Consider the following 13,309-nt stretch of genomic DNA (forward strand, 5'->3'; position numbering starts at 1 on the left):
GTTCTATATCCACTATTTATATACAAACCTCACACACACACACACACAAAAACAAGCATAGCATCCCCCAGACATTTTACTTCTGGGATGGGATGAGGATCTGCTCTAGAGAGAAAGTTGAGGTAAAATCTGGAGAGAGGAAAGAAAAAAGTAAATGTAAAGGGAGTAAAAACGTATCTTGCTTCTTTTCTTTTCAGCAGTTTGTTCTATTTTTATTGGCCCACTCCCTCACTTCTTAATTATTTGGGAGTGGGGGGGGGGATGATAATCCCCTATTGGATATTTATGATACAAAGCTAGTATCTATTTTATTGAAAATATTGGCTCCTATAAAAAAAAGATAGAATCAAGTCATCTTTTCTATCAGTAAACCATTTATTAGAAAAATATAAAACCCAACAATACTACTGCCTTTCCAATCATCACTCATTATAAATAGGCAATTAATCTTTCCTTGGAAGAGTACTATCTTCTGATTGGTAGCTTGAATTTGGTAGCTTCATCACCCAAGTGCTGTAAAAACAAGGAGAACCGAGTTCCAGGATGATGGATAATGTGCTTAGCAGAGAACAGGATACCCTTCCAGATCAGCAAGAAGAAAGAAGGATCTGTGTCAATAATCTGCTATTCTCCATCCATGTTAAAATTTCACAAGATCTCTTCTTCTCCTAGAGGGTCCAGCTGTGAAAATGACAATTCAGTAATCTGGGAAAAGAGGGAAGGAACACCTTGATAATTGGCAAAGGCTGAATTCTTCAATTGTCACAGATTTTTAATACAAAACATTTTGAAAAGTTACCGTATTTGCCGGCATATAAGACGACCCGGCGTATAAGACGACCCCCCACCACCACCGGAAACGCCCTCCAGAAATCCCCGGGGCTGCAGCGGCAGGGCAGAGTGCCAGGGGCCGTGGGAAGAGCAGGAAGGCTGCAGCCTCGGGCGGAGCAAGGCGAGCGGGATGAAGCGGAAGCGGCGCAGGGGATCCAGGAAGCCAGAGGCGCCGCTGCGTCAACAAGCATCCGAAAGCGGCAGTGGATATACCGGCGTATAAGAGCGACCCCCACTTGGAGGCATGTTTTTTGGGGCAAAAAAGTCGTCTTATACGCCGGCAAATACGGTATCTTGGATGCTTTCTGCATAGTTTAACAGAAGCCCCAAACAGCAAGAATGGGGGCTCCTTCTACATACAATTTCATTCTTTTTCCCAGCAACTGTCTTTCCCTCTAAATTTTCACAAGGAACTCTTGGATTGACATAGAAGGTTACTTATGTCAATCCAAAGTTCTCCATCTTTCAGATAGAATCTTGTTAAGACATCATATAAAACCTTCTATAATTATTTTTATTTATTTATTTATTTATTTGATTTGCCAATTGTTTACAAGATAATAAGTATAAGTGTATACATAGTTGTGAATACATGAAATGGGTACATATAAGAAAAATAAAAGAAGAATAAGAGAAACAATAGGACAGGGACGGTAGGAGGCTTTTGGGTTGGTGCGCTTATGCACGCCCCCTACAGACCTCTTAGGAAAGGGGTGAGGTCAATAGTAGACAGTCTAAGGTTAAAGTTTTTGGGGTTTGGGGAAGAAACTACAGAGTCGGGTAGAGTATTCCAGACATTGACCACTCTATTGCTGAAGTCGTATTTCCTGCAATCAAGTTTGGTGCGGTTAACTTTGAGTTTGTATCTATTGCTTGCTCTTGTGTTGTTATGGTTGAAGCTGAAGTATTCATTGACAGGTAGGACATTGCAATGTATGATTTTATATACCATGCTTAAATCAGACCGAAGACGGCGTAATAATTGTTTTAGTGTGTGAATCAAGTCACCCTAGTTTACAAACTATACCAGATGTGATTACTGAACCCAACTAACTGTAGCTAAATCAATAATTACAACTAAACAAACCATGACTTACTGCACTCTGCAAATACTATTTAAAAAACATGATTTAACTATGCAAACACATTCTAAAAGACCAACTGCTTGTTCAAATATTAGTCTAGCTCTGCAGATTTAGCTCCAAAAAATCCCATAGTATCTGGACAATAAGTACATAGATGAAACTATCTTATGTTTCTCCTCTTTGGGAAGTAGGAGTACAGCCTAAGCTGATCCCCTGGGTGTATTTTATCATATGCTTTCTCCTGTTCTTTATTGGTCATTTTTAGTTATGCTTACATGCTGACTTAACCACTAGGACATTCGATATGCGTGAGCACGTGCTTGCGTGCTGTTTGTGCAAGTGGGGATGCATGCGCACACACGTCTACCGCTTCTGCACCGATAGCAAATTGAGAGCGTGAGCACATGCTTGCTTGCTGTTTGTGCAAGTGGGGATGCATGCGCACACACATCTGCCGCTTCTGCACCCTGATAGCAAATTGAGAGCGTGAGCACGTGCTTGCTTGCTGTTTGTGCAAGTGGGGATGCATGCGCACACACGTCTGCCGCTTCTGCACCCTGATACCAAACAGTTCATGGCTGACTAGTAGACTGCAGGCTGGCATTTGGAGACCCCTGGCCTATTCGACAGCCAATTGAAAAAAAAATGCTAAATCAGACAAGAGGGCAGTTCTTTTCATCTTTGAAAAGGAAAGAATAGCCTTATATGTCAGATCAAATATGCAGCTAATTATATACAGTTTTTCATGAGAGGGTGGACAGATGCTTCTAAGAAACTCAGAAGATTTGACAAGGATCAATCTTCTATGCTTTTGTTGAGCTTCTAGTTTCCATATTTTACCACGATTATCAGAATTTATCTTATATATCTGGAGGATTTCAAGTTGAAGAGTGCTAATGGTGACAATTGTTCCCATTTATCCATCGGCCTCCAGCATATGTTGCTTAGTTATTTTTTTTTTCTTTTTCTTTTAAATACCGCAAGGTCCATACTTGCTATCATGGATTTATAATTTTGCTTAAAATGGCTTTTGCCAACTAGACAGCTCTCAGCTAAGTTAGACTGCAGTTTCCAGAATTTCCGATTTTTAGGAGGACTGCCAACATCATTTAGAGTGGTCACAGCTTGTCAAAGATGCATAAATTCTAGAGCTTTCCCATACCCTCACAATTTGAAAGGAATATAGAGCCTGAGGGCAAGAGAGGTAGACAACATTTTAAAGATGACACACGTTGATACGTTTCTTGGCATTCTTGGAAAATGAATTGTAAAAGTTTAGTCATTTCCCCAAGAAATTCTTCTGTCTATTCTGTCCTATGCATTGTAATTGAAGCTGTAGAGAAGCCTATAGATTGAGACATGTGCTTCTAGGGATGCTGATTAAACTGGAAACAATCCTTATCAAGAATTCACCACTCACAATCCTTCAAGCCTGGGAAGTCAGCAGTGCTGGAGTGCCAACCTTTGTTGCTAAGAGGAGCTGATGAGTGACCTGTTATACGCCATAGTATCTCTGGTTTCCAGTCCACTTGTCTCCCAACAGTATTTGATCCAAGTCTGATAAACTGATAAATGCTCCAGCAATAATTGTATTCTAAAATTCTTGTGAGGGATAATTACTTCTATTCGTTCCTCTCAGCTTCCACACACCTATGATATCAGGTTGCTAACTGAAAGGACGTTGAAAGATTATGCTGCTTGTTGTTTGGAATGATTAAAAGACTGGATAAGTTTGAAAAATCTAAGGTTTTTAGATCTTGAAGGTGATTTGAGATTTGGGTGGCATGCTTATTTGAGGTACGACAAAGTAAAAGTTAATTCTGGTTTTAAGAATCATATCATTAGGCAATCAATTGGGCGAGTAGGGTAGAAATATAAAAAAAGATTGACTAACGAAATGCCACTTTGGCTATCACCCCATGGAATAATATATAGAAAAGAGGTGTCATTGGAATGCAAATGGATGACATATTGGGATCTACTGGCATTTGAAGAGGAACTTAAGATAAAAACAAGAGAACAATAAGTAAGTGAAGGATTTGTTGTGATTGGTTTAATTATTATAGAATTTTTGAAATATTTAAATTTGATAGTTTTATTTTTTTTTGTTTTTTTTTGAATTGGAGATCAACTTATGTTCTGGTGATGACCACCTGATTAATAAAGTATATAAAATGGTTACTTAAAAAGATGAGTATGGAAGATAAATATGTCAAAGACAGTATGGTAAAGTTGGCAAAAAATTTGGGGTATAACATAATGCTGGATAAATGAAAGAATGTATGGACTAATGGTTTAAAATTTACTTTGACTTACACTTTGAATTTTTTATAAAATGATGTATGTATTGTTGGTATTTGACCCCAGATAGACTAGTGAAAATGTCTAGTGAAATCTCTAGCAAGTGGTGGAAATGTTAAAAAAAATCCAAGTACATTTTATCATATGTCGTGGTCTTGTAAACATGTTAAACCATGCTGGATAAACATAATTATGATAATGCAGAAAATATTTAAGATACAAATACTAATGAAACCTGAAGCTTTTCTTGTAGCTATTATACATAAATTTAAAAAAAGTGGGCTTGCTAAGCACTTGAAAGGAAAAGAGATGCCAATTGTTGAAGAATGGATTTTAAAAGTGACTCAATTAAAACTAAAACTGACAGAGACGGCAAAATTAACTGCCTGGATTAGAGACAAGGGACTAGACAATTTTATAAGGAATTGGAAACAGTCTGTGGAGTTTTTATGTGTTAATACAATCACAGAAAGTTAACAGGATTTGAAGTTGAGCGTAATGTTTGGGCTAACTTGTTGATTCCACCCCCTTTTTTAACAAATATATTATGATTAGATGTTGGGTTGATTTGATTATTATACAGAGACTAACTCATCTGGAATATTTGTTTATTTAATATAGTATTTTAATATAGTATTTAATAATAGGGATGGGAAAGCTTATACTAACTATTTGTAATCCTGTTATGTAAGGGAAGAACTTAACAAGTGTTTTTTTTTTAGTTTACTTTTCAGAATCAAGCCAGGTGGATTTTTTTTAACATTCAAGATTAGATCTATTTAACATTGGAGTGGTGGTGGCTGTATACAAGATTTTTTTTCCCCCGTTACTTTTGGATGTTCATTTTTCTATTTTCTATTTTATTTTTGTTGATGATAAAGGAAAAAGAAAGAAAGCAACTTGAGGGTATGCAAATGCATTTTTAAAAAGGGCTTCTGTTTACCTGAATGTGACCCCTGAGTTCCTCTTCTGATAAACAGTCAATGGGGTCTTTCTCAGGACAGCTGTACTCCACCGCCAACTTCCCATTTTCTGAAAAAAATAATAAAAAATAAGGCCAACTTTGAACAAATCAACCATAAACAAATGAACACAAATTTTGAAACATTTCTGAAATTTAGGATTTTATAATTTCTCAATTTAGGATTGAACTAAAATTAATACTTCCTTATTATTTCTAAATGCTAGAATGCTCATAATTACTATTATCTGTTTATAATCTGGTTGAAGTGAGATTTAGGATTAATTTAGATGCAATATGAGAGATTTGTGGGCAGAATCTCCTGAGCTATGGCTAAAGTTGTTTCTCAGGAACAAACAACAGTAATGTACCCCAGAAATGGGGCAATCAGTGAAAGGAAAGATGGATATCAATGAAATGAACCAGGAATTCCCATGATGCAAGAAACATGAGAGAAATGAAGAGTCAGGCATGAAGTTATTTTATGATTATTGATGTGATTAAAACAAAGTTTCTTTGAAGGCAAATAGAAAGACAACAAGGCACAGAGGACATATGGAAGCATGAAGCTGAATGCATTGAGAAGAAAAAGTCAAAGTACAGAGCAGATAAACGTATTCACAACAATGAGAAGAATGTATTAAGAAGCCATTCAATTTGTACTCTCCAACTTGCCAACAGCTATTTGGAATAACTTATCTGGAGGTTGAAAGTGCTACATTAGATGATATGAACAAGTTGATCCAAACTGAAGAAATTTTAGAGAAAGTGTGTACAAAATAAATAAAAAATTGCTTTGCCGCAATTTAGCATGATGAATAAGAACACAATGAGCCTTGGCTTTGCACATTCTCGTTTCTCTTTCTTAATTACAGCAAGGCTTTCAAGAACACTTCATGGGAAAACACTATTTTTATTTGCTATTTGTTGTTGTTCATACTGACAAAAGGATCACAAATTACACTAAGCTGTGATCTATATAACCATTATTTATTGAACAAGCCAAATTGAGTTTCTGTAGTATGTTAAGCTGCAAACAAACAACATACAGGTTAGAGCAAAGTATAAATCCAGCAGATCTGGTTAAGATTTGAAACAAGCCACATTGAAAAAAGAAATTGAAGGTGTGACATAGAGCAAGCAAATAGCTTGTATTCTTGGGATGTATATTTAATTATACAAATATTCAATCATTTCCTTGGATGGGAGATGGAAGGAAGTACAGAAAAAGAAATTATAAGGAAGGTGGATTGTCTTGCCTAGGATTATGAAGAGTATTTTCCGAAATGCATCCGAGAGGGCCTGCTGCACTGCAAACTTCTGAGCATTACGGAAGGCTGTGAGAAACTCTGAAAGACATAAATCCAAAATAACAGTTGGATTTTAAATTTTCTTGGTAGCTCAAGCATGGCTGAACATTTCTGAATCAATGTCAGCCCTGCCTCGGTAAAAAATGGCAATTCTGACACAATAGCCAGTTCAAATTTAATTCAGATTCAATATATAAAAAACTTTATTTGACATAAGAAAATAAATAAAATAAATAAAATTTGATCTACTTATATTTTATTTACACTAGTCTTTTTATGTAGCAAACACTGGTTTAACAGCTTTTTACCAAATGTAGTAGATTTAAGCCCGAAGCATGGTGAATTTGAGCATTACGTGGTTATGAAAGTCAGTGAGTTTGTACATTAAACTAAGCCTTATTACCAGTTTGCTGAACAGACTCCTTACTTCAGTTATCACCCGTTTAACCTTTCCAGAATAATGAAGGTGATATATCCCATCAAGGTGGTGTAAGTAGTGCTTCCTTATAACAGTTCTGTGAGGTGAGTTGGGCTGAGAGAGTGACTAACCCAAAGTCACTGGGCCAGCTTTTATGCCTAAGGGAGGACTAGAACTCGCAATCTCCTGGTTTTTAAATTGTGGGACTCCACAAAGGACACGCAGCATGAATATAATGGACCACATTTCCATCTTATATTCAAATGCATTTCAACATTTCCATCTATCTACAATCAAGCTCTCTTCAATCAGGTTAGCACTAACCTCACCTTCCCGTGACTCCAATGTTCTACAACCTCTTAGACTTCCCAAACTAGATGAGACTTCAGATAATTGTTCCCCAACATAGCTGGAGAATACCTAAACCCAGTCAGACTATTTAGTCATTTTTTAACTTGCTGCAAATTCCAAAAATTAGGAGCCACTTTGCCAACCCAGTTTCAATCTACATTTAACACTAAAAATAACTTAACATATACCAAAGGCAGCTGTGCTTTTTATTGGAATGAAAATGTCATTGAAGTTCCTAACAGCCCTTGATCAAGAATCATCCCCAAATGTGATTATTTCGGTGGGCAAAACCCTATCCAAGAAAGGAAAAACCCTATGTCTGACTGCACTATAAGTGATAGTATTACTTTAATACGCTTTGGGTACTTCACTCCAGCCTTCCCTACCCTCTCCATTTCCATGTTACCTTGACTGGGGTTCACATGAAGTTCAGCTACACCAATCCCTCTGGTATAAATCCCATATCTTGGGATGCTTAATTCTTGCACGCAAAGATACTTTGAATTATGTTGCCTGGGCAAAGTTCCTCCTCCTTCTTTCTCATCGTCCTCAAAGCCAGATATATTCTGCAGCTGTTCCATTATGCGAGTAATATATAGAAAGGAAAGCAAGAGTCCATGTCTTTATCCATGCTACATTGGATTCTTTTTCATTACCATAATTTTATTGAACATTTGCATTATGTAGATTAGTATTCTGCACCATGAGCACAGTTCTTGTTTTGCTTGTATCCTTGGCAGCTCCCTATGCTCATGGAACAAGAAGCACATCCTATGCTCATGGAACAAGAAGCACATCCTATGCTCATGGAACAAGAAGCACATCCTATACTCATGGAACAAGAAGCACATCGGTCTCTCACATAGACAGAGTCTAGAAGAAGTCAGAAAGAGCGAGAACAAATGGAATACTGTTTCCCTGTCCTCTGGAATTCAAAGAAAGGAGAAGGAAAAGGAAAAGGTCTTTCCCTAGGCCTTGAAAGCATTTAAAAAAACACCTTGGGCTAGCTTCTAAGTAGATCTTATCGCTTTCCTCAGGAGAGAAAAGGACTACAGGGCCACACCATATAGAACCAATGACCAAAGTGTGGGGGGAGGGAGGAGGATGCCTTGGCCAAATTCTGCCAAAGCCTACAAGGGTGGATAAACCTTTGGGGGCTTGTAGAGTGGACCTTGTTACACCATTGCTCTGTGAACTGCATTGGCTGCCAGTTGTTTCCAGGTGCAATTCAAGATGTCAGTAATCACCTTTAAAGCCCTTCACGGCATAGGTCCAGGTTACTTGAGGAATTGTCTATCACAATGGGATTGCTCTGCCCCACCCCTGCTAGCCCCATTTTGTGGGTCCCATCAGCCTGGCTGCTGGGCTTCAGAAGGGACTTCTTTGTGGTTACTCCTGCCCTTTGGAACATCTTGGCCTTTACAGTGAAGTCAACTCTCACCCTTCTGACCTTCTGTAACCTCCCTGCTTATCCTTCTCCCTCCCCATCTCTTAGTTAGTTGATAATTTGTATTCTTATAAGATTTTATTCATATTATAGGTGTGTTTTATTCTTTTTAACATTGTAAGCTGCCCAGAGTTACCCTGTGGTAAGATAGGTAGCAAACAAATCTAAATAAATAAATATCTAAATGGATAAGTAAATAAGCAGCCATAATAAGAAAACAAACATCTAAAGATGAAGAAGTACAACTACCAATATAGATTTTCCTGAATTAATATTTTTCTCCAAACATTTATTAGAAAATCACAGTCCTATAAGTAGAAAATGAACATTTAAATTATGTATCAAAAAGAATCAGTTAAAACATCTCATGTTGGCAAAACATCACCTATAATGTAATTAAATCATCCTTATCTGATGTTTTCTACATGCATTGGAGTAGAATATTTTTCCCCTTCATGGCAGCATGGATAGGGAAAATGGGAATTGTTTGACACAGCTGGAGATTACTGGACTGTGGTAATTTAATTTACACATGTGGTCAACAAATGGCAAGTTTTAGGTCACTTTCATCAACTATTGAAAAGTCAAATACTAAACAATGTATTTTCTTGTCCTGATGGTGCAGTGATATGCAATATTGCAGGCAGACTCTGCCTACTGCCAGGAGTTAGACGCTAAGGGGCTCAAGGTTAACTCACCCTTCCATCCTTCTGAAGTCAGTAAAATGACCAGAATGTTGGGAGCAATATGCTGACATTGTAAACTGCTGAGAGTGGCATATAAACCAGTTGTATTGCTATTGCTATATTTAGTCTTACTATCCTTATGAAAATAGAAAAATAAGAAACAAAATAAAAACCTAACTCATTCTTACAGTGACGATGCGACTGGACCAACCATTGAAACCAAGGTAGTAATTGGCTAATTCTTGGCTTTTGTAGCTGTTCAAAGGTAATGTTTGCTTTGCAAGAGCCCTCTGTCTGGTACAAATGCAAATCTGAAAAAGAAGAATTCGATGTCTCATTAGAGGGATGTACTGAAATCCCCATTTTCTCCCAAAGCCATCAAAAATTGAATTTCACTCTTGCTAAGAACCTAACAGAAAAGATATTACCACCAATCGATTACATGTATTTTCCTGTTTTTCACGAATAGGTAAAAAAGACAGACATATTTTTATACCATTTTTTGGCTTTTCATAAATATTTAATATTTTTCAATAAAATATGTAGAAATTGGAAAGAAAACTGTTTGTTACCAATATAAGAAGTGATAAAATAAAACTCCATTCCATGACAAAATTCTAACCTGAACTGGTTGCCTTCAGATATGCTGAATTTCATCCCATATAATTTTTAGCCAACAGATGTTGATACTGTAGCATTTCATATTCTAAGATAGCTCACCATTTCAATCCCAAAGCTGTAGAAGTTTGCAAATGGACTGCTTGTAGACAGTCCAACGGTCCACAATTCAGCATCCTGGGTTACTTCAGATACTTTAAAAAGAGGAGACTGACCCTCCAAGAGAGCAAGGAGGGTCAGTATAGATATAGTGTACTGAGAGGTGGGCTTCAATAATTTGTGAAAAAATGTGAGCTCCTTCCATGCTTGCATGCTGCTTTAAACACATGGAGATTTCATGCACGCGGCTTCCAGCACACGTCTTCTCATGCAACTGTGGTGACTAGAGCAGGCAAGGTGCAGAAGTCAGCTGCAGGTTGAGCTGGTGTGAACGGGTAGCAGCCCACCTGCATACTGGGCCTACTAGAAGTCATTAAGAAGTGCAACCAATGCCTGCTTCATGACGGCATTCAATCTGAAACTTGACTGAAAGAGATTCAGATAATTTGCTAAAACGTGGGCTCTTTGGAGCTGCAACACAGCAGGTTCTCAACAACTTTATCCAAAATGGGAAGGTTAGAAATAGGCTGAAATTATCCAGGACAGTCAATTCTTGAGGAATGGGTGGGACCCTAAGTGCAAGCAGAACCACTCCCTTCTCAAGGAAGTATTTACCTCTGCTTGGACTTAGTCACATACCATCTTTTGGGAGACCTTAATCAACCGTGAGAAGCATGGATGTAAGATACAGGTAGCATGCTTACAGCTTCAAATATCCTGTCCACTTCTTCAGGGCCAGTCTTCACAGATAACCGTGTAAGACTAGAGATGCAACACTGTTGAAATAAGCCCCAGCTATTAATGAGACATATGGAATTACAGAAGGATCAAAGAACAGAGTATCTTTAGTGACCTTGACATTCACTTACTGCAAGTTTACTGCTTCCCTTAGCAGGGTAAAGCAACTTGCCTACAAAGCAAAAAGTCAGCACCTCATTCTAGATTATCTGCTAAAAAGTATTCAGGATCTTGATAAAATCAGGCTTCAAATAACTGACAACTATCCTATGGCAGTAATTATTTTAAAAGACCTCAGCTGTAGAATCTGGTTCACATATTGTACTAGTGCAGTTTCTTAGGCTTTAGTTTACAATGTTGTATGAACATAACCACAGAGGTCTGTAAAGTTCAGTTATGTTTCATAGAGTAAAACACCATTAAGCAAATCATAGTCTAGTATGAGCTGTGGATTCCATGATCTTAGATTATGCAGTGACATACCTTCACAGCAGTTTTCTGAAACAGTGACCTCCCATTGCAAGCCTGTTGTGCCTTGCTGGCATCTCGGGCAGAGTAGAACTTAACAAAGGCATGATAGCCAGGCCCAGCTACTGGAGCGTTTCTGTGGAGTCTTACTGAATGGAGCAGTCCAAAGGCAGAGAAGGTAAGATGCAGAGCATGCTGGAGGGAAAAAAAGGCAAACACATGAAGAAATCTATTAGAAAAGACAGTATTTGTGAAAAAGCTAAAGAGTCTCAGATAGTGGGTTGTGAGCAACTAAGAGTCACAATTTTCCTGAAAGTTGATTAGGCTTGGACTGAACACAAACTGAAAACTGTTCACTCTTGCTTTGTTGGGCAAACCTTGAATAGTGATTCAGTTTCATGCTGGCTGATGAATTCCAGTATGGATACCTGTAATCTTTAGAGTACAGGTGGTCCTCAATTTACAACCATAAATTTACAACCATAAATAGCCCCAAAATTTGAGGTAGTCCTCATCTTACAACCATAAATAGCCCCAAAATTTTGTCGCTAAGTGAGACAGATGTTAAGTGAGTTTTGCCCCATTTTACAATCTTTCTTACCACAGCTGTTTAGCAATTCACTGTAATTATTAAGTGAATCTGACTTCTCCACTGACTTGGCTTGTCAGAAGGTCACAGGAAGGAATTATATGACCTTGGGATACCCCAACCATCACAAATGAATGTCAGTTGCCAAGCACTGCATTTTGATCACGTCACCATAAGGATATGCTAAATATGCTTAAGAGTATCGTAAGTTCACTGAATTGAAGCCAAAAAAAAAGAGGGGGGGTGAACTGTTTGGCCAAAGCGTAGTGTAGTTTTACTACCACCGCAAATACACAATCGCCTTCACTCTCGCCGTCCCCAATGGGGCAGAGCAGCAAAATGCCGTTAGACCCAGCGATTCCCCCGTTGATAAGGCAGGGTTGCTGTAACAGCCCCAACGCTTAAGGCGGGAAGAAGGCGTTTTCCAAACACGGTTCCCACAGACTCAGAGAACTTCCTTGCCAATAAATATTCTAACAAAGAAGCAGCGGACGGAGAGGTAACAACAGCTGCTTTTGCCGGTTTACACAAATGCAATGAAGGAGCCTCCGGAAACTCTGAAAAGATGTCGATACACGGGGAAAGGTTGGAGGAAAACCCAGCCTTGCTTTTTCGTCACTTGCCTCCGACGCATCCGACTCCAGCCCCAAGACGAGAAGAGTCCGGCCATTCCCCGGGGGGACGCGGAACTCCAAAATCTCAGCCATGCCAGCTACGACCGTCAGGGGAAAAGGGCGGGTAAAACCTTCCCTCCTTCCCGCCTAAAGGAGGTGAATGGATGTCGCGACCTTCAGTACTTCTGCAGCACGTCTGGATTCAGCTCTCAGATTGGTGGGAGAAAATTGAACCCACGTGATGATGCAGGAAGAGAAGTCCCATTAAAAGCAGCGAGCCTTTAGTGGTGTGGGGGGGGAGTTGTAGGTTCGGTCTTAGCAGCAAGCGTTGGGCTACGTTTTCTTGGATAATTTGGAAGCGAAGCGAAGGAAAGCAAAACAAGGATGAGCGAGGTGAAGGACGATATTTCCTAAAATCCTGTTTTTTCTTTCCTAAAATTGAAGTCGGGAACGCGTGTACAAACGCTATGAAATGCCTGGGTTTGCTTGATTTGCGTAAGAAAGGCGATCCGTTTTTCTTCTTGGATGCTGTTCTCTTATTTGTCTTCACTTTCTATAGAATAATCCTCGATTTGCGATCAAAATTGAGTCCAAAATTTCTATTGCCGAGGGGAGACAATTACCGAGTTTTGCTCTTTTTTTTGGTTCTTTCTTGCCACAGTCCAGTGAAATTAATAACACACTTAAATGAACCTCAGCTTGCCTTCTGATTTTGCTTGTCAGAACTTTGTAAAAGATTACATGATCCCGAGATATTGCAACAGTCGTAAATATGAATCAGTTGCCAAGCATC

The 13,309-nt window shown here is 38.6% G+C and overlaps 1 protein-coding gene across 2 annotated transcripts; it reads right to left on the reverse strand.

Annotated features, from left to right (window-relative positions):
- Window positions 1-362: 362 nt before the first annotated feature.
- Window positions 363-12,675, reverse strand: RDM1 (RAD52 motif containing 1). Of its 2 annotated transcripts, XM_087944909.1 has the most exons (8): window positions 12,526-12,675; window positions 11,329-11,508; window positions 10,812-10,883; window positions 9,579-9,701; window positions 7,664-7,829; window positions 6,438-6,527; window positions 5,161-5,249; window positions 363-705 (listed from the first exon to the last, which is right to left on the reverse strand). In XM_087944909.1, the coding sequence occupies exons 1-8, from the start codon at window positions 12,607-12,609 to the stop codon at window positions 649-651; spliced, it is 861 nt and encodes a 286-aa protein (XP_087801035.1). In that variant the 5' UTR covers window positions 12,610-12,675; the 3' UTR covers window positions 363-648. The 2 variants fall into 2 exon arrangements, with proteins under 2 accessions (XP_087801035.1, XP_026525650.1); XM_026669865.2 differs by lacking the exon at window positions 10,812-10,883 and having other exon boundaries at window positions 12,526-12,673.
- Window positions 12,676-13,309: the final 634 nt, after the last annotated feature.

The sequence above is a fragment of the Notechis scutatus genome, chromosome Z (assembly GCF_049901735.1).
Source record: "Notechis scutatus isolate UNSWTSFEM ecotype Mainland chromosome Z, rNotScu1.2, whole genome shotgun sequence".
Lineage (NCBI taxonomy): Eukaryota > Metazoa > Chordata > Lepidosauria > Squamata > Elapidae > Notechis > Notechis scutatus.

Excerpts from the sequence above, each read along its gene's own strand:
- RDM1 (XM_087944909.1), bottom strand. The coding sequence starts at position 12,609 with ATGGCTGAGATTTTGGAGTTCCGCGTCCCCCCGGGGAATGGCCGGACT. Across the intron at positions 7,830-9,578 it reads GGTCCAGTCGCATCGTCACT|CTGCAGAATATATCTGGCTT; the intron begins GTAAGAATGAGT and ends ATAATGGAACAG. Across the intron at positions 5,250-6,437 it reads AATACTCTTCATAATCCTAG|AAAATGGGAAGTTGGCGGTG; the intron begins GCAAGACAATCC and ends TATTTTTTTCAG.